The following is a 22,273-nucleotide window of genomic DNA, read 5'->3' as shown; positions in this document are numbered from 1 at the left end:
TTCTCAATTTATTAGGCATTTTGCAAAATTCCTTTAAGCCATAAAAAGCTCTTTTGTAGGCAAGAACATTGTTTCACTTAGAGTACCTTGTATCTAGCATTGTGCCTGGTATATCATAGTTTTGTACTACATTTTTAGTGAATGAATAAATAAACAAGTTTCCTTCTGTAAATCCAAATTCTCAGTGTCTAGAAGGTCTTAAAGGAAATGAAGTATATATTTCTGAACTGCTTTCCACAAGAAAGACTTAAGCATTCCTTTTTTGTGGACATTCCAAATTTCAGTATGTGTGTATACTTAAGAATTATTGAAGCTTTAGTTTCATAAGAGGCTTAGATATTTGCCTTAAGTTACTAATTACACTATTTCACTCCAGCTGAATTTTGGTGGTGGATGCTTTTCCTTTCCCTCACTATACCCTGGTCCCCAAGTCCTACTGAAGAACTTAATTGTATTTTAACTAATCAATGATGATAAAAGCAGTTTCCTGAGTTTCAGTCTAATGGCAAGTATCTAACAACATTCGTCTAACTATAAATTAAAGCTATGAACTAAAAGATTCAACTTGCCTGTTTTTGCTCTATAATTTCATGACAGATTTTCAGGTATAAGAAATAGGTTTGGGGCCCAGTGCTGTGGCGCAGCAAGTTCAGCAGCCATCTGCAATGCCAGCATCCCATATGGGCACTGTTATGAGTCCTGGCTATTCTATTTCCAATCCAGCTCCCTGCCTGGGAAAGTAGCAGAGGAAGGTCTAAGTGCTTGGGCCCCTGCACCCACATCGTAGGAGACCCAGATGAGGTTCCTGGCTCCTGGCTTTGACCTGGCCCAGCCCTGGCCATTGTGGCTATTTGGGGAGTGAACCAGTGGATGGAAAATCTCTCTGTCTCTCCCTCTCTATAATTCTTTCAAATAAATAAATAAATCTTAAAAAAAAATCTGCTTTGGAGAGACTTTGACCAAAGGCAATCAGAACTGCTCTTTCCCATAATTATCTCTTTGCCTAAATTCTTTACCTTAGTAAGGTTAAGAGCAAGAATTTACATCTTTTTTTTCATGTTTGTTCCAATAACTCTTAGCAGAGTGTTCTACATGCAGCAAAAATGTACATATATGTTAACTATATGAAATTATGTATATAACCTAATCTAGGGCTGGCGCCGTGCTCACTTGGCTAATCCTCTACCTGCGGCGCCAGTACTCCAGGTTCTAGTCCTGGTTGGGGTGCCAGGTACTTGTCCCAGTTGCTCCTCTTTCAGTCCAGCTCTCTGCTGTGGCCCAGGAGGGCAGAGGAGGATGGCCCAAGTGCTTGGGTCCCTGCACCCGCATGGGAGACCAGGAGGAAGCCACCTGGCTCCTGGCTTCGGATCGGCATAGCTCCAGCCGTAGCGGCCATTAGGGGAGTGAACCAACGGAAGGAAGACCTCTCTGTCTCTCTCTCACTGTCCATGACTCTCTCTGTCTCTCTCTCTCACTGTCTAACTCTGCCTGGCAATAAATAAATAAGTAAATAAATAAAATTTTAAAAAAAATCTACATACAAGTTACTAATTTGGAACCTCAAAGTCACTTCTATCTTCTTAATCCTTGAAATGTATACCAATGTTTACATCTGCTGCTGATGCTGCTACTTTTTTTTTTACAGGCAGAGTTAGACAGTGAGAGAGAGAAAGGTCTTCCTTTTTCTGTTGGTTCACCCCCAAAGTGGCCACCACGGCCGGTGCATTGTGGCCGGCTGCTACTTCTTAAAACACTTTTATATCTGCTGTAACCCATCCATCTCTACTCCCAAACCTTTACCCAGGCCCACTCTCTCTACACTTTTTTTCTATCCTGACTGACTAAACAGTAGAGTTGACATTATAATATAACTCATTATAATATCAATTATAATTGCTCTGTATTGAGTGCTTACGGTATACACTGTCCTATGCACTTTGGAATTTAAATCATTTAGTCCTCATTAAAATTATGTTAAGTAAGCATTATTATTACCAACTAAGGGATGAGAAAGCTGATGTTCAAATATATTATAAAACTTGCCTAATGTCACACTTAGGTAAGTAAAAATGGCAACCCAAGTGACTATCTCTAAAGTCTGTTTTCTTATTACTGAAACGACATCATGTTATTATCAAAATGTGAAGAAAATCATTCTGGCTTTTAACATTGGAATCAAAATCAAATTTAAAAAATCCTGGATATAGGCTGAAAGGTTTTCTGTTCCTTTGTCCCAGCTAACCATTCTTAACTGCCACTACTATACTGTTGCCTTTGTGTGGTTGTCAGTTTGCCATTTTCTCTCACATTTCTGAACAACTATTTTTCTTGATCCTTGAACTTAGAACAACCACCTACCTTCCACCTTCAAAATTCAGCTTCTTCAGAGCCATGTGTTTGGCCTAGCAGTCAAGACACTGCCCATCAGGATGCCCACATCCCATATCGGGAGTGCCTGGGTATGAGTCCCTCCTGATTCCTGCTTCCTGCTAATGTACATCCTGGGAAGCAGCAGATGATGATGATTCAAGTAGCTGTGCCACCAAAGAGGAGACCTGAACTGAGTTCCTGGATTCTGGCTTTGGCCCTAAAGCCCTAGCCATTGTGGGCATTTAGGGAATAAACCAGTGGATGAAAGCTCTGTCTCTGCCTCTGGTCTCTCTGTCTCTCAAATAGATAAATAAGTTTATTTTTTAAAGATTCAGTTTCTAACTTAACTCTTCTTCCTTTTTGAACAACAGAAAAGAAAATGTGAGCCCACCATTTAAGATAAATATTCTCTATATACTTGGTAAAGTTTTATGCTCACATAATTTGTTCTAAGTATTATATTGACTCCTCCACTCTAAAAATACTAAAAGAATGCAGAACGCTTAGAGTTCAAGTGTTTGAACAGAAAATGATTGATGATGATGATGAAAAAATAAGATCTAAGAAAGCTCTTAACGTTTTATGATTTAGTTCTGTTTTGTTTCAAATCTATATATTTGTGGCTGACTCTGCTAAATTTAAAGATGACTATTTGTGCCAAATCATGCAACAATTTAGTAACTGAAAACATCTTTGTGATTTACTGGTATCATGTGAGTTCAAATAAGGGGGAAATAAACCTTGTTGAAAACAGATATTTTCTGCATGTAATAAAGGCTGATAAAACCACACACTTAGAGGCCTCAGACTGTAAAAAAGACCACCCAGAAGAAAGCGACTCCTTAAACAACTGCCCTCTAGTTCAGCAGTCAGGCAAATCCTGATAACAATTTACAAATGCCTGAGAAGTACCTGTAAAACTTTAGCATTCGGTTGAAGAGGTTTAATGATCAGCTGCTTGCCCGCTGTGTAAAGAACCTTTTCTGAATCAGGGCCCCACGCTACTGAATACACTGGTGTTCCTGTAAAAAGGAAGAGAAAAAAAAATACTAAAAATTTAGTTATTATGCCCTACAAAAGGGGAGATTGTCAAGAAGATCAAAACAAGTAAATTGGGATATTATTTCATTTTCTCCTTATTCAATGGCCCTTTCAGATGGGAGTAAAGTCTGATACTGATACATACACATAATTTAATATAAAGTTAGTTAATTTTTAAGATATAAAGAGATATAAGAAAAGTCATGGTGTGTCATTTCTCATCATCAACAGTCATCAATACTTAAAATGATTCAGTGCATAAAGTGACATTTGGGAAGTGAACCTTTCTTCTTGTCTCTCCCTCTCACTGTCTTTAACACTACTTCTCAAATAAATAAATAAAATCTTTAAAAAAATACATGTTATACTCATCTTATAAATTAATTCCCATCAATCAACAGTTCTCTCACCTGCTGCTGAAGCAGTAGTCTAACAGACAGAAATCACCCCACTTCAAAATGATACACTCCTCCTACCTATAAATTCATGAATAGCAAGTTAAATATCAGATTGGGGAAAGTTTGGTATCTATCAGGTGTGGCATTAGCCTGAAAGTTAAGCTAGAAAGAACTCAAGAATTCTATAATAAAGATACAGATGGCTCTACTTCCAGAGAAAAAATACAAGTTTGAGTTACCTACCACACCATAAACCACATTAAATTTATTACTGTTTTCAATTTCTAATAGGAATTTAGAGAAGGTATTTTTTAACTTTATTACATTTAAAGAGAGTATTTCTTAGCTTTATTACTTTCTAGATTACATAATATATCTCCTGGAAGGCTATACTTTATGTGAACCTAGTTTTGACAAATGAATACCATTTGCATTGAAAGCATTTGTTATAATCTGTATTAAATTTGTTTGGCTCAGGTACCAAAGGTGAATCAAGGGTAAACAATTAAGCTGTGAAATATTAACCCATTTACAATTACAAAAACAAGCTTTTTAAAATTATGTAGGATCCTAAATCAAACTATTATAGTAATTGACTTTCTGTGAATGACTGAATGATTCTTTCAGAAATTTAGAAACTCAGTAAAATAAAATCTGAATTTGAGGATTTATAGGAAATCAATAAGATTTATATATTTGAATAGCAACAGAGAGAGAGAGAGAGAAAGAGGGAGAGAGAGAGAGACAGATTTTGCATCCATTGGTTCACTCCCAGATGCCCACGACAGCCCAGGCTGGGCCAAAGTGAAGCCAGGAGCCAGGAACTCCAGATAGATCTCATGTAGATAGCAGAAACCCAAGCCATTATCTGCTGCCTTCCCAGATGCATTAGTCAGAAGCTAGATCAGAAAAGTCTGAATAGCTGGGACTGTACTCAGGTACAGGTACTCAGATTTGGTATTTGAGAGGCTCAAGCAACTGTTTAACCCACTGTACCACAATGCCGGCCCCAATCGTAAGTTTTAATTCTTTTTTTTTTTTAACTTTTATTTAATGAATATAAATTTCCAGTGTACAGCTTATGGATTACAATGGCTTCCCCCTCCCATAACTTCCCTCGCACCCGCAACCCTCCCCTCTCCCGCTCCCTCTCCCCTTCCATTCACATCAAGATTCATTTTCAATTCTCTTTATATACAGAAGATCAATTTAGTATAAAGATTTCAACAGTTTGCACCCACATAGAAACACAAAGTGAAACATACTGTTTGAGTACTAGTTATAGCATTAAATCAAAATGTACAGCACATTAAGGACAGAGATCCCACATGAGGAGCAAGTGCACAGTGGCTCCTGTTGTTGACCCAACAAATTGACACTCTAGTTTATGGCGCCAGTAACCACCCTAGACTGTCGTCATGAGTTGCCAAGGCTATGGAAGCCTTCCAAGTTTGCCGACTCTGATCATATTTAGACAAGGTCATAAAAGACAGAGTGAGGATAGTAACCAATGATCCTAAGAGTGGCATTCACCAGGTTTGAACAATTATACAGCATTAAGTGGGGAAGAGGACCATCAGTACACACAGGTTGGAAGTAGAGCCATTGGTGGTAGAGTAGAGGTTATGATTACAAAGGAATGAGGCCCAAGTGCACTAGACAGGGCCTAGAACAAAGGACAGAGTCATTATTAGAGGAGCTAAGAAAGGTGCTGTCTAAGCTACAAGTAATCTTTCTGATTGAGAGGCAAATAGAACCTGATAGAAGGGGCTTGATAATAATCTGGTGGGCTTTAGGCCTTGTAAATTCAGAGGCCCAGGCCTATCTATCTCTTCACATGGGGTATATCCTAAGGGAGGTGTGAACCTCCTAGGGGAAGGCACTCTGTTGACTTTCATTACTTGGCTGGCCTGGGAGGAGAGCTGGCCAGGTAAAGGCAGGTGGCATCTCTAACAAGAAACTTACAGTTCTTCCTGCAATGTTGCTGACCCTACTTGGCCATCCCCTCAGCTGCAGTGGTCACTTTGGAAGTTGGGCTGAGTGAAGGGCTTTTCAGCTTAGAGCCAATAAATTCTTTATTTAAATAAAAACCCCAACTGATATTGTAATCAGCAGGGTGTAAATGAGTAAGTTTAAAGATAAATGCTTTTGTTGAAGTAGCCCCCTACTTCTTTTGTACCATTTTCTCTCCAATCAGAACATAATTCAATTTTTGAGTAAGTGTAATAGTTTATAGGGCTTAGACAGTCTAGTGTAGACTTGGTCAAAGAATCCGTGAAGCATGCCTTCTACCGTTTAATTAGATGTTCTGAAAATCCAAATATCCTGTTCAGTCAATGACATCTAAGATTGTTTTGTATCAAAACAACCCACAGAAATTCTACCCAATGAGATGAACAAACTCAGAAAGCACTTCTCTACTCGATGGTTACATTCTCTTAGCGTGTTTGCTGGGAGTAACAAGAACTAACCTGGAATTCAAAAGTAAATATCCCAATAAACAGAGTTCAAATTTTAATAAACTCTCCAGAAAATTAAAGCAAAATTGCAAATATTTCAAATCTGGTACTTGGTGAGGACTAAAAGGAAGTACAGGAAAAATTTTATTATTATTATAGTGTCCTCTTAATTTCCATTAATATAGTTTTACTTTTTGTGCAGAAAAATAAATGAATATTCAATCTATAGTTTATCAAGGGTGAGCATTGTAGCTCAGTAGGTTGAACCACCACCCATGTCCCATATGACCACCAGTTTCACGAGCTGGCTGCTCCACTTCCAATCCAGTTCTCTGCTAATGCAGGAAGGCATGAGAGATGGTACAAGTGCTTGAACCCCTGCTACCCACGTGGGAGACCTAGATGGAGTTCCAGGCTCCTGGCTTTGGCTTGGTCCAGGCTGGCTGTTGTGGCCATTTGGGGAGTGAACCAATGGGCAGAAGATCTCTCTCTCTCTCTCTCTCTCTCTTTCTCTCTCTCTTTTTCTCTTTGTAACAGCCTTTCAAATAAATGAAATGTATCTTTTAAAAAATTTATAGCTTGAAAAATCTTTATGAATATTCAGTGAAGCACTCTTTATGGGGCATATATTAAACTAAGACAAAGATCTACCTTCAAGGAAATAATTCAGTAAATACAACTCCCATTCAGTTATACAGGATGCAACTCTAGGCCTTCATTTGTGGTAAAAGGCACAGTTGAGGTATAGGATGAAAAGCTAGGGATGCTTTTGTCCTCTAACATTTAATTTGAGGCCCCAGTAAGTCAGCTGTGTCACCATTTCCTTGTTTATAAACCTTTCTTCAAATACTTATCTTCCCTTTGGGACAAGGAGACAACTCATTTCCTGCTTATAAAACATTTTTTTGACAACAATAATAATGTTAAAGAAACAGTATGATGTATAGTACAAAACAAAATAAGCTTACAGAGCAAAAATTAAATAATTCCTTTGTTATAACATGGTTTTATCACACAAAATATAAACAATGTAAACAAACATGAGGTTTTATATGGCAAACAAGCAACCCTAAATAAAAATCAGTAGCTTCTGAAAACTACTGTATATGTGAATGTTTTCCTTTCAAAAGGAGATATACTACATAACTATACAACTTCCAACCTGGGCAGTTCTTCTGAAGATCATTATTGAAAATGGATATATTTGTTTTACAAAAAATGATTTCTGTAAGCTTACTGTAGAAGGTTAAATGATTCCTTTGTTATGACACATGGTATGAAATCCTTCTATTAGCATTTAAAACAAATTCATATTTACAATGTTTTTGAAAACTGACTTATTAAAGCATGAATTATTTCCAGTAAAATCAGTTATGGAAATAACTAGCCTTCAGATCAAATTACTTTAAAACAAAAAGTTTAGAAAATTATGTAATAATATAATAATTTCATCATTAGCAAAAATGAGTAAAAAATAAAATATCATTTTATAATAATTAAATAATTTCTTGAGTTTTATATTGGGAATTTTATTTATGCTTCAATTCTGTTAAGACACTCAAAAAGATCTTGTTTTTCTGACTTTGTACACTAAACTCATGTGACCTTTTTGACATTTTTTAAGAAACCACATGCACCTGGGGTTGTGTTAAATGTCAGACCCTTATCTCTCTGTAAAACAAATTATCTAAATTCTTTCAACCTGTTGAAGGCATTTTTAAACCACAGAAGAGGAGACAAAAATGTATTTCAACTGTTTTAAGGAGGTACATGGTCAAATATACTATGTTTTTCACATTCATACTATAAAAGTATTGCCTAAAAATATTGTTTTTGTATGTTTTTAAGAATGCTTTTGAACAAACTGTTGACAATTACAATAAAGCATTAGCTATCCTTGCCTGGAAAGCAACACAGGTCTATACTGAGTGAATAAAAAAAGTAAAATACTTCCTGAAGCTTGGCACTATAGAAGTACTACTGGGTAGCTACTACTGGTAGAGATTACTTTCAAATGCAATAAACAACAATTTGGCCCAACAACAGATAATCAAGTGGGATATATGCAAATAAACACTTTTTTGGTTATATGTGTCACTTGATCAATATCAGAAAAACTTTAAATAAAGGCATTTGTTTCTTCAGTGTCTATCCTCAGTCACCTCTCCCTTGGGGATCTCAACATCCCCCCAGAGCTTCACTTTTCACCTTACATAGAACTGACTCCCACCTTAGTATGTTAGTCTTTGCCCCTGAGCTCTAACACATTTCAACTTGCACCTGAGAAATTCCCATACTAGAACTTCAAACTCTACATATTCAAAGCCATCATCACTCCATTAATATTCTCTATTTTATTCCTCTCTCTGAATTCTTTACCCCTTATTAAATATCTATCCATCCTTCTCAAAACTGGAACTAGTATTCCTGTTTTCAACTACTGCTGTCATTGCCTCTGTTTAAGCTTAATCAACACTAGTACAGAACCTTTCAGTAACCTCCTTACTACCCACCTCCAATTCATTTCTATCTCCTCTAATTTATCCGAAATATCACCACTAAGGCAATCTTCCTAAAAGACATCCATTATCACATATTCTTCTGCTCAACTTATTTGTAGGGTTTTGAATGCTTAAAGAATAAACTTTAAGCCCCTTGATTCAGCATGCAGGGTTGTCAGTCAGTATCTCAGTCTCTTTGGCAGAACTGTCCCTCACATAGCCTGTATCCTGGCCCATGGAAGTTTCTTCCCATACACCCGACTTCTCTGCCTGCTTTTCTTCAGTCTCTATGCCTCTGATCAGGCTCCCATAGTTCCATTCTAATCCCAGAAAACTCATTTCCTTTCAAATTTCTTCATCCTTCAAACCCCAGTCAAAAGACACTACGATACTTGCCAGGAAGCCTTTCCAATATGTTCCCTTCATCCAAAGCACTAATCTGTGCCTTTCTGTCCTCGTTTTGCACCTTATAGCAATGGGAAAATCCCGCCTTGTATTAATTTTTTATATTTACTGTTTTTCTCCATTTTTTCATTATTCCATTTTTCCCTTTGAAGATAGTGCAAGTAAAATGTCCTTAAAGGTTTGTAGTATTCCTTTATTCCAGTTTTATCTATAATCAAATTACAATGTAACACAAAAGAAAAAAAATCCTAATCATCCTCTTACACATTACATTTCTGTAATAAGAAAATCTTCATAGGATCCAGTACCTATAATTTTTAAACCAAATCAATTTTTCTCCAAAAATGTTGAGATGAATGTGTTTTCTGTATTTGAGGAGATTATTAGTGGGTTTTTCTACCTAAAAACTTGGCTGCAATAGTTAAAAATGAACTTAGAAATCTGTTTCTACTCATCAAGGTATAAGTACTATTAACACATGTATATAAGCTGCTTACAGAATTCTAAATTTTATAGTAATGAAGGCTTGTATTACCATATTTTTTGGTCAAAAATTTACAATTTTTCAGCTCACTAGGCTAATCCTCCCCCTGTGGCACCAGCACCCCAGGTTCTTGTCCTGATTGGGGCACCAGATTCTGTCCTGGTTGTGGCACCGGATTCTGCCCCGATTGCTCCTCTTCCAGTCCAGCTCTCTGCTGTGGCTCGGGAAGGCAGTGGAGGATGGCTCAAGTGCTTGGGCCCTGCACCCGCGTGGGAGACCAGGAGGAAGCGCCTGGCTCCTGGCTTCAGATCGGCGCAGCGCACCAGCCGTAGCGGCCATTTGGGGGGGGGGGGGTGTGAACCAATGGAAGGAAGACCTTTCTCTCTGTCTCTCACTCTCACTGTCTAACTCTGCCTGTCAAAAAAAAAAAAAAATTACAGTTTTTCCTCTTCAAAGGAGGCAAGAGTCCCCTACTCCTATATGTCTTGACTTTTTAATTTTCATTTATTTATTTTCATTTTATTTGAAAGGCAGTGAGAGAAACAGAGAGTAAGAGAGATTTTTCAATCATCTTCATTCCCCAAATGCCTACATCAGCCAGGAGCCTAGATTTCATGTAGGTGGCATGGATCCACGTATGTGAGCCATTTCCTCTGCTTCCCTGTGTGTATATTAGGAGGGAGCTGGATCACAGCAGGGGACACAGACTGAACTACGCCTATTATATAGTATGAAGGGGTCCCAAGTGGTATCTTTATGGCTGCACCTGGGCCTTCTCACTTGTGCAAGTTCTTCAGGTTTACAATCACCCTCAAAATTGTAGTTGTTAACAGATTAAAGAAACATAAATATCAGACACTTGCTCTTCTGGATTAGTGTCATAATAACTAACCTTCTCTAATGATTTTTTCAGAGATGAAATAAGAAAAATCTACATCCTATTAGGAAAGTATAGGTGTCACTAATGATTAAAAATTCAAAAATTAAATGCATAGTTCTTTAGTAAGTTTATAATTCTAAATCCAGAATAAGATATATTACTGTATTGAAATAACAACGGGTTAACCAAAATAGGAAAATCTAATTTAATTTTACTTATAAATCTCATAATTAACATAAACTTTGAGTGAGAACAGTAAGATTAAAATAGAAGATTAAGGGGCCAGCGCTGTGGCACAGTGGGTTAACACCCTGGCCTGAAGCGCCAGCATCCCATACAGGTGCCAGTTCCAGACCCAGCTGCTCCACTTCCTGTCCAGCTCTCTGCTATGGCCCAGGAAAGCAGTAGAAGATGGCCCAAGTCCTTGGGCCCCTGCAACCCCGTGGGAGACCGGGAAAAAGCTCCTGGCTCCTAGCTTGGCACAGCTCCAGCAGTTGCGGCCATCTGGGGAGTAAACCATCAGATGGAAGACCTCTCTCTCTCTTTCTCTGCCTCTCCTCTCTCTGTGTAACTATGACTTTCAAATAAATAAACAAATCTTTAAAAAAATAGAAAATTAAAACATTAAGGGGCTGGCACCATGGCACAGCAGGTTAATCCTCTGCCTGTGGCGCTGGCATCTCCTATGGGCGCCAGTGCTAGCCCCAGCTATTCCGCTTCTAATCCAGCTCTCTGCTATGGCCTGGGAAAGCAGTGGAGGATGGACCAAGTGCTTGGGCCCCTGTGCCCACATGGGAGCAGGGGTTAGGGGAGCACCTGGCTCCTGGCTCAGATTGGCGCAGCTCTGGCCATTGCGGTCATTTGGGGAGTGAACCGACAGAAGGAAGACCTTTCTCTCTGTCTCTCTTTCTCACTGTCTTTAACTCTAGCTCTCAAATAAATAACATCTTAAAAAAAAAAAGGCATCTGGGGAATGAACCAGTGGATAGAAAACCTCATTAAAAAAAACCAAAAAACAATAACAGGGGCCTGCTCTGCGGCTCAGCAGGTTAACGCCCTGTCCTGAAGTGCCAGCATCCCACATGGGCGCCGGTTCAAGACCCGGCTGCTCCACTTCCAATCCAGCTCTCTGCTGTGGCCTGGGAAAGCAGTAGAAGATGGCCCAAGTCCCTGGGCCCCTGCACCCACATGGGAGACCCAGAAGAACCTCCTGGCTCCTGATCGGTGCAGTTCCAGCCGTTGTGGCCAATTGGGGAGTGAACCATCGGATGGAAGACCTCTCTCTCTGCCTCTCCTCTCTCTGTGTAACTCTGACTTTCAAATAAATAAATAAATCTTAAAAAAAAAAAAAGTAAGATTAAAATAGATACGAATGACCAGCCCTTTCAAAGTCATTGGTTGCTAAGGGAATCACAGGCTATTAGGAATACTAATGAATAATATCACTACATGATATAATGAATCCACAATAAAATTTCCTATGTTATATGATATAATATTTAAGTTTTTAAGATAATCTTATTTATTGATCTATTTGGAGAGAGAAACAAGTACCACTATCTCATTCTAAAGCAAACATTATACAAGCACTAACTCAAAATGGATCACAAACCCAAATTAAGGCACTAAAATCCTTATAAGAGGAGTGAATGTTTGATGTGGTAGCTTAAGTTGCTACTTGGAATGTTTGCATCCCAAACCAGGGTGCCTGGTTCAAGTTCCGACTCTTCTGCTTCTGATCCAGCTTCCTGCTAACGTGCCTCCTAGGAGGCAGCAGATGATGACTCAAGAACCTGGGTCCTTGCCACCCACATGAGAGACTTGTATTGAGTTCTGGGTTCATGGCTTCAGGCTGGCCAGCCCTGACTATTACAGGCCTTTGGGAGTGAACGAACAGATAGCTGCCTTTCAAATGAAATGAATAATTAAAAAATCGTTTTAATTCTTAAAAGAAAATACTGGGACAGGCGTTTGACATGGCGGCTAAAACACCAGTTGGCACTTCTGCGTCTCATACATGTAGAGTACCTGAGGTCAAGTCTCAGCTCTGCTCTTGATTCCTGCTTCCTGCTAAGGTACACTCTGGGAGGCAGCAGACAATCACTCAAGTAGTTGGGGCCTTGCCACCCATGTTGGAGACCTGTACTAAGTTACCATCTCCTGGCTTTGGTCTGGCCCTACTGTGATTATTGTAGGCATTTGAGCAGTGAACTAGTGGATGCTAGATCTCTATCTGTACGTCTGTAAGTTTCTCTCTTGCTCTCTTTCCTACACACACACATACACACAAACACACAGTCTCTCTGCCTTTCAAATAAAAAGGAGGAGGAGGAAGAGAAAATACAGATATAATCTTCATGACCTTGGATTAAGAAATGGTTTCTTAGATATGACACTAAAATCAGAAGCAATAAAAAAAATTGGCCTTTTTCAAAAACATTTGTGCTTCAAAAGATACCATCAAGAAAGTAAAAACATAACCCACAGCCTGGAAGAAAATATTTATCTGATAGGTGTCTTATGTCCAGAATATATAAAGATCTCTTATAACTCAACAATAAAAAGAAATAGCAATTTTAAAAATGGGCAAGAGTTTAAATAGATATTTCTCCAAAGAATATAAATAAATGGCCAATAGCAAATGAAGAAATGTTCAACATCATTAGCCATCAAGGAAATGCAAATCAAAACCACACTGAGATATCACTTCACACCCACTAAAAAGATTATAATTAAAAAACCACAGACAATAATAAGCATTGGCTAGGCTGTGAAGAAAATGGAACCTTTATACATTGCATATCGGTATATAAAATGGTATGCTTACTTTGCAAAACAGTTTGAGGATGATTTTTATGTACTGATGTGGAATGACCTCCAAGATAGCTTATGAATAAGTAAAAAAAAAAAAAAGCAAGAAACACACTGTGTACGCAACCACTTGTTCATAAAAGAAAAATATATACATATATTTGCAACATAAGAAAATATAAACATTAGTTGCTTCTGATGATGTGAGCTGAGTGGCTGGAAGACAGGAGTAATACGAGAGGCAGTATTAGAATTTAAAAGGTAGAAGAGGATATAAAATAAGTTTCTACTTTTTATGCTTTAAATTCTGAATCATGTGAAGGCATTATCTATTAAAAATTAGAGGTGGGTATTCTTCTAGTGGTTATGATGCTAGTTAAGCCACTAGTATCCCATATCAGACTGCCTGAATTCAACAGTATTGGTTCCCAATGCTAGCTTCCCACCAACACAGAGTCTGGGAGGTAGCAGGTAATGGCTCAAATAGTTGGGTCCCTGCCATCCATATGGGAGACTGATATTGATTTCCTGGTTCTTGGCTCTGGTTCCAGCCCAGTGTTGACCATTGTGAGCATGTGGAAAGTAAATCAACAGGTAGGAGCTGTCCCAGTCTCTCTCTCTCTCTCTGTATCAATCTCCCCACACACACACACACAAATTAAAAAAAAAAAAAAACTTAAAAATAAAATTAAAACATTTAAGTGAACCTTCCAAGGTTTGTACCAACTGTTATTGAAAGCTGGAGTTGCAGAGCTGAATCCCTTCAGAAATTTATGTTGCTTTCTATCATAGAACATACATTAGTGCAGTGGGTATAGTGCAAGAAAATTACATAGAGAAGCTTCAAAGCCAACTAAAAATAAAACAACTACTACTCAACTCCAATTGATTGTATTTATGCTACAAAGTAGGCCCAATGTTGCCAGATCATACAATTTTTCACAAGAAACAGGAAATAAAAAGTATATGTGAAATGTTCATCTTTTTTCTATTAGAGAGGCAGCAAGACAGAGAAAAAAAAGAGAGAAATACAGAAAGCTCCCAACTACTGGCTCACTCCCCAAATGCCTGCAACAGCTAGGACTAAGCCAATCCCACGCTGGGAGTCCGGAACTCAGTCTAGCTCTCCCACAACAGAACCAGAGACCCAGCTACTTGAGCCATGACTTGCTGTCTCATAGGGTCTAAACTGACAGGATCTGGAATCAAGAATCAGAGACAGTAACTGAACCCAGGCATTCCAATATGGTACACACACATCTCACTGAGCATCTTAACCACTAGGACAAATACCCACTCTGACATGTTCTGAGTTTTAATGTTGGAATTGAACCATGCTGGTGGACCTCAGCCCACAGATCACCTGTAACCTTCAATACTGCGGAAAGTCCTGAATTTATTATTATGTGTTCCCAACCTACCTTTCAAACTTTAGGAACTCTGAATATACTTTCCTATAAAAGTAAACTAAGTGGGGGCCCTTAGTTTAGTAGGGGCCCTGTGGTGTAGAGGGTAGAGCCAATGCCTGCAGTGCCAGCATAACATGTGGGTACCGGTTCGAGTCCCAGCTGCTCCACTTCCAATCCAGCTCTCTGCTATGGCCTGGGAGAGCAATGGAGGATGGCCCAAGTCCTTGGGCCCCTGCACCTGCACGGGAGATCCTGAAGAAGCTTCTGGCGCCCAGCTTCAGACTGGTGCAGATCTGGCTATTGCGGCCATTTGGGGAGTGAACAAGCAGATGGAAGACCTCTCTCTCTCTGCCTCTGCCTCTCTGTAGCTCTGCCTTTCAAATAAATAAATAAATCTTAAAAAAAAAAAAAAGTAAAATAAGCAGCATTTTGGTTTTCAGACCCAGGAAAGAAGGAGACTTATAGAAGTACAGCATATTCATACAGGTAAACTATAGTATTGAATAGCACATAGCACTATTATTGCCTAGTTTCTATAACTAATCATGTTTATATTAAACAACTTAATCCAGGTTTGGACTTTGGACTTTGGTAAGTCTGAAATGGTGGATATAAAGGTAGCAAATGGGAAGCGAACAACTCTGAAGATCTGAAGGAAAAGGAAGGAGCATTCAAGGTGGGGGTGGGGAGAGTCTTGTGAACAATCTTGGGAAAGAATTAAACTCTTCTATGATAGATAATGGAATAAGCTTGGAGAATTTCTCAGAAGTTCTGTGTCATCTGTAGTCAATAAAATCAATAAGAGAAAAGAACTACAGCCCCATCACCACTTCTGGAATTTCCTACAGTCCTTCCAAGGCATGTGGTCTCTGGAAGAATTCTGTCAACTGCTCATAAGTCGTAAGTCACAAAGTGAACTCAATTTAGCAAAAAAAATCTATAAAGCTAAGCATAAGTCCCCAGGACCACTAAATGATTAAAGTAAAATTTATTTTAAGGATATATTTTATTGCTAAAGTAGCCATAAATTTACTTTTTCTTTTCATTTAAATTCACCTATACCTGCTTCCATGAACTATGAATCAGAATAGGAATGACTACTGGATTGGCTTTATGGCTATTCCTTTCTATTGATGTGGAAAATTGAGGAGTATCTCTAATATTGTAGTTAAAAAGGTTTCAGATCATCAGTGTATTTGTTACCCTCCATGACTATAGAAATAAAACATATCACATAATTTAGAAGGGGTCCTAATATTATAAAGTTACTGGGACTTTCTAAGGAGATGATTTTACTGTCTTCTGTTACTATGATTTATTTAACAAGATTTCAATTCTATATAAGTGTCAAATGCTACAAGAATGCTTTAAAAAAAAAAAAGAACTATTTATTTGAAAGGCAGAGTTACAGAGAGGCAGAGAGAGAGAGAAAGACTGAGAGAGGGAGAGGGAGAGAGTCTTCCATCTACTGGTTCACTCTCCAGATGGCTGCAACAAGCAGAGCTGCGTCAATCCGAAGCCAGGAGCCAGGAGGTTCTTCCTGGTCTCCCACGGGAGTGCAACAGCTCATGGACTTGGGCAATCTCTTACTACTTTTCCAGGCCATAGCAGAGATCTGGATTGGAAGTGGAGCAGCCAGGACTCAAACTGGCACCCATTTGGGATGTTAGCACTGCAGGTGGCAGCTTCACCCACTACACTATACCACCAGCCCCTCAAGAATGCTTTTTAAAAATAATATTTAGCTTATAACTGAATTAATATAGATTCATTAACATAAGAAAAAGTTCTTCAGTATTTCTTACATTTCTTTGAAAAATAAAGTTACTGGGGCCGGCACTGTGGTGTGTGGTGGGGCTGCTGTCTGAGATGCTAGCATCCCATATGGGTACCAGTTTGAGTCCTGACTGCTCCACTTCTGATCCAGCTCTCTGCTGTGGCCAGGGAAAGCAGTAGAGGATGGCCCAAGTGCGTTGCGGCCAACTAGGGAGTGAACTAGTAGATGGAAGACCTCTCTCTCTCTCTCTCTCTGCCTCTCCTTCTCTCTGTGTGTAACTCTGACTTTCAAATAAATAAATAAATCTTTTTAAAAAATAATAAAAGAAAAGAAAAAGAAGGTTACTGTGGTCCACCAGGCATCAAGGAAAGTAAGAAGAAAAAAATGTGAATACAAATATGAGACTTCAGGTTTTGAACTTTACCAGTCAATCTAAATTGATACAATGATTGTTTCTAAAGAAAAATGTCAAAGCATTTTTGATATTTTATAATTTTGAGGGACCAGCACTGCAGCATAGCAGGTAAAGCCTCCACTTGTAGCGCCAGCATCCCAAATGGGCGCCAGTTCGAATCCCAGCCATTCTACTTCCTATCAAGCTTCCTGCTAATGTGCCTGGGAAAGCAGCAGAAGATGGTCCAAGTCCTTGGGACCTTGACTCCCACATGGGAGACCCGAAAGACGCTCCTGACTCCTGGTGTTGGACCAGCTCAGCTCTGGCCATTGATGCCATTTGGAGAGTGAACCAGTAGATGGAAGATCTCTCTTTCTCTCTGCCTCTCTCTATATAATTTTGAAAAACAAAATTATCAATTATAAAACATACCTTGTTGAGCTAATGTTGATCTGAGCATCCCAGTCTTTGACCAAATTTTTATTTGTCCATCTTCTCCAACTGTATATAGAAAAAAAATTATATTTTTATCTATAGGAAACAATTTAAACATTAAATTCGTGTATAAAAGTCACCAGTATCAACATTAACACATATTTAATATTCAAATACAATTTACTCCAAATGACCATTCTTCAAAACTTAAAATTTAATAGAAATGACTGAAACAATTTTATCAAAGTGGCCTAACTTCTGTATTACAATTTTATTTTTTCCTTCAATCTTAGATTAAGAGGATATTATTATAAGAGGCCATTATTATAATTTTATCATAAGAGGATATTATTCAAATAATGCTTCAGTTGATATTGAACTCTCCATTTTAGAATTCTATGAAAAATGTTTTCTAAGTCAAATTCCATTAAGTTAGAGCAGCCCTGTGAAGATGCTCATGTAGCAAGGAGTTAAGACTCTTGCCAACAGCTACGCTGAATAAACCATCACAGAAGTAGAACTTGACAAGCCTAGTCAAGCCTTCATATGACTGAAGCCCTATCCAACAACTTGACTGGACACCCATGAGACTCTAAACCAAATGAACCATCCACCTAATCAGCCCACAGAAAGCCAAATTCCAGTGGGTTAGGGAATTAATGAAGTTAAGTGAGAGACTACTACTTTAAACAGCTTGGCTGAAAAACAAAGAGAGAGGAAGTTGTAGCTAAAAAGCATTGTTTATGTCAGAAAATATGTTTATTATTTTGAGTCACTAACTGTTGGGGTAGTTTGTTTTGTAGTAAATGAAAACTAATAAAGGAATTATGAATTCTTAGAGTAGAACAGAGGGAAATAAAGGTCAGTTATATGAGATTATTTTGATTTTTAAGGAATTATAACTTTCATTTACCCCAAACTTGACCATCAAAAAATTACAGAACAGTTTCTAAGTTACATGGGAAAATAAACAATAGGACATTCTGTTATGTAACATTTATGTAGCAGTCTAGATCAATACTATGACAATTATTTGCTGTTACACAGTGAAAGACATCATAAAAATATTGTTTCTTTCAAAAATTTACCTAAAATGTTACTTTTGCAGTTTACCTGTAACTAATGCTGTTCCTTCATAATTCCATCTTCCTGCAAGTACTGCTCCACAGTGAGCTTCTACACTTTTTTCTACTCTTCCTAACTTCGAAATCAGATGAAATTTACCTTAAAAGAAGATATATTTGACAAACCTTTTATTAATGTATTCAATCAACAAATATCTGATGAGTACTACTACACTGGTGAGCCTAGTACTAAGCACTGAAGCATGAGCAAATAATACTCTTAATCTCAAGGAGCACACAAATCTACTGGAGAACAGGCACAAAAACAACATTAAGAAGCCTTGAGGCAGGCGCCATGGCTCACTAGACTAATCCTCTGGCGCTGGCACCCCAGATAGGGGCGCCAGATTCTGTCCCGGTTGCCCCTCTTTCAGTCCAGCTCTCTTCTGTGGTCTGGGAGTGCAGTGGAGGATGACCCAAGTCCTTGGGTCCTGCACCCGCATGGGAGACCAGGAGGAGGCACCTGGCTCCTGGCTTTGGATCAGCGCAGTGCGCCGTCTGCAGCAGCCATTGAGGGCTGAACCAACGGAAAAGGAAGACCTTTCTCTGTGTCTCTCACTCTCACTGTCCACTCTGCCTATCAAAAAATAAAAATTAAATTAAAAAAAGAAACCTTGGAACAGGCAGTATAACAGATACAGACACATAATATAGTGCTATGATAGTTCAGAATGATGATACAACTCTGATGAGATATAGCCAAGTAGTACCAAGAGAAATATCAATAAAGCCTTTTATTTAAGCAGTTTTATAATCTTGATTTTTTTTTACAGGCTATGAAAAAGCTAAAAAATGTATAAAGGAAAGGAACCAAAACAGTTAAATGAATAATTATAGGTTTTCAAGTACTGGCTTTACATGACTTTACACTGTGACAGGCATCAGTTAGATAAAAAGCAGATTACTTAGTTGCCATTCTTAAAAAGTTTGCACATACATAGGCAGAAAGTGAACAATTTATACCTTTAAAGAACATAACAAATTATATAAGAGAATTCATGGAGAAAAATCAACTGTACAAATAAGTGATACAGCAAATTGAGAAAGGATCAATGTGGTTTTTAAATGATCATTAAGTCTAGAAATAGCTGGCAATAAACTGCAGTGAAACTAGAAACTTTCCCTAAAATCAAAAGGTATTTTTTCTCTGCAGTGAGAGAATAATGCAGCAGCTGATTCAACATGTCAACTCAGAAATATCATTGTGTTTAAATTCACATTTAAAATGATGGCTTTTCAAGATTCTGGCCTAATATCAACAATTCATCATTGTCAAATGCTTAAAATAGCTTTCGATATGCCTAGCGTACCATGTACCACCTATCCCATTCCAACCAACAAAGTCAGTCTCTTCCCTACAAAGAGTGTACTTTATTTGTAGATCTGCTGTAGTATTTGTTTAACTGATACCCTAATAATAAATGGGCTGTGATTCAGTTCAGCACATGGTTTAGTCATACTTTTATTTGCAACAGTGCTTTCATATAATTACCATTTGTCAAATTCAACCAACTCAGTAACCCAAAATGATGCCTTACTTATTCTCTTTTTGCTCTTTGATTTTGATGGCTTTACTCTCCATTCATTCATTTTTCAAGGCCTTCAATAATAACATCTTTTTCTTTCACATAACTACTTACTAGCACCATCTACTTTTCTCCACATTTTCCTTTTAATTTTATATCTTTGAAATGGTCATTTTTCTAATATAACAAGATTACTTTGAATTGAACTGTGCTATTACTCTCTTTATAAGACTAACAAATTAATTTGGATATACATTTTTCTTTCTTTTTTTTAGAAACCTTTTATTTAGTGGGTACAAATTTCATAAATACAACTTAGGAATATAGTAATTCTTCCCACCATACCCACCCTCCCACCCCACCTTCTCTTCCCTCTCCCATTCCCAGTCCCATTCTCCATTAACATTCCTTTTCACTTTATACACAGAAGACCAACTCTATACTAAGTAAAGATTTCAACAATTTGTACACACACACACACACACACATATATTTTTTTAAAAAAGTTTGAGAACAAGTTTTACAGTTAATTCTCATAGTACAATTCATTGAGGCCAGAGGTCCTGCATAGGGAGTTAAGTGCACAGTGACTCTTGTTAATTTAACAATTAACACTCTCAGGTATTACATCAATGATCACCCAAGGCTCTTGACATGAGCTGCCAAGGCTATGGAAGACTTTTGAGTCCACAGCCTCTATCAGTATTCTGGCAAGGCCATAAGCAAAGTGGAGGATCTCTCCTCCCTTCAGAGAAAAGTACATCCTTCTTTAATGGCCCCTTCTTTCCACTGGGGTCTTACTCACAGAGATCCTTCATGTAGGATGGGTTTTGTTTTTTGTTGTTGTTGTTTTTGTTGTTGTTGTTTGCCACAGTGTCTTGGCTTTCCATGCCTGAAATGCTCTCATGGACTTTTCAGCCAGAGCAGAATGCCTTCAGAGCTGATTCTGAGGTCAGAGTGCTCTTTGGAGCAATTGTCATTCTATGAGTCTGCTGTGTGAACTGCTTCCCATGTTGGAACAATCTCTCCGTTTTAATTCTATCTATTGTTATTACCAGACACTTGATCTTATTTATATGATCCCTTTAACATATCCTATCTATATGATAATTTGACACTTAATATGATCACTTTAACACTTAAGATGGCACTATTACAACCCAGCTTAATGGGATTTGGAGTCCCATGGCAAGTTTTTAGCTGTACCCTTAGAAGTAATGCAGGACTATACAGCTTTACGGTTACAAACTTCCTCCTCCTTCTCTTATTCCCACTCTTATTTTTTACTGAAATCTATTTTCAATCACTATATACACATATGATTAACTCTATGTTAAGTAAAGAGTTCAACAAATAGTATGAAGAAGAGAAAAAAAAACTTCCTCAACATTAAAGACAGGGGCTGTTCAAGTCATTGCTTCTCATAGTGTCAATTTCACTTTTACAGATTTCCATTTAGCTGCTCTGTTAGTTATCACAGATCAGGGAGAACATGTGGTATTTGTCCCTTTGGGACTGGCTTACTATGTTGCTCAACAACAACAACAACAAAAAGAACCAGAAGAAGACAAAAACCTCAACAGAAGAAACTGTAAAAATGACATATAGGGGCACCTGTTGTGGCACAGCATGTAATCCCAATGCTTCTGAAGCTGACATCCCACATCTAGTGTTGGTTCAAAATGGGAGTGCCAGTCCAAGTCCCCACTGCTCTTCTTCCAATTCATCTTCCTGCTAATACAACTGGGAAAGCAGCAGATGATGGCCCAAGTCCTTGGGCTCCTGACACCTATGTGGAGACCAAGATGGAGTTCCTGGCTCTGGCCTCAGCCTGGCAAAGACCTGTCTGTTGTGACCATCTCCTCCCTCTTCCCCAGGCCACAGCAGAGAGCTGGATCAGAAGTGGAGCAGCCAGGACTCGAACCGGTGCCCATATGGGATGCTGGCACTGCAGCCAACAGTTTTACCAACTATTCCTTAGCTCCAGCCCCAAGACTTACTTCCTCAATCAGCATCCCATTCTCTTGACTAAAGTGATTCACACAATGATATGTACCTAACCAGGCCAGCAAGAGATAGTGAAGAAGAAGCACTCTTTCTGCTGACATTTCCTTTCTAGTATGATAAGCCTTGGACTACTGGCCACCATCAGGTTCTCCATGAGAGGAGAGCCTATTCAAGAAATGGTGAGGCATTGTGGTGGAGCAGGTTGGCTCCTCCACTTCTGATCCAGCTCCCAGCTAATGCTCCTGGGAAAGC

General features: G+C 38.5%; 1 protein-coding gene across 8 annotated transcripts in view; it reads right to left on the bottom strand.

Annotated features, from left to right (window-relative positions):
• The window catches only part of IFT80 (intraflagellar transport 80), a 137,347-nt gene that overhangs the window by 88,445 nt on the left and 26,629 nt on the right, over positions 1 to 22,273 (bottom strand). For 5 of the 8 annotated variants that reach the window (XM_062212421.1, XM_062212395.1, XM_062212387.1 and 2 more), the window contains 3 exons: positions 18,478 to 18,588; positions 17,362 to 17,430; positions 3,283 to 3,392 (listed from right to left, as the gene is read on the bottom strand). In XM_062212421.1, coding sequence (XP_062068405.1) covers positions 3,283 to 3,392; positions 17,362 to 17,430; positions 18,478 to 18,588 — 290 coding nt within the window. The remainder of the gene's footprint in view (positions 1 to 3,282; positions 3,393 to 17,361; positions 17,431 to 18,477; positions 18,589 to 22,273) is intronic. The other 3 variants (XM_062212412.1, XM_062212432.1, XM_062212439.1) reach the window with 1 other exon arrangement.

This window comes from Lepus europaeus, chromosome 2, assembly GCF_033115175.1.
Source record: "Lepus europaeus isolate LE1 chromosome 2, mLepTim1.pri, whole genome shotgun sequence".
NCBI classification, from domain to species: domain Eukaryota; kingdom Metazoa; phylum Chordata; class Mammalia; order Lagomorpha; family Leporidae; genus Lepus; species Lepus europaeus.
The sequence above is the reverse complement of the archived record's forward strand: the minus strand, read 5'-3'. Positions and strand labels throughout refer to the sequence as shown.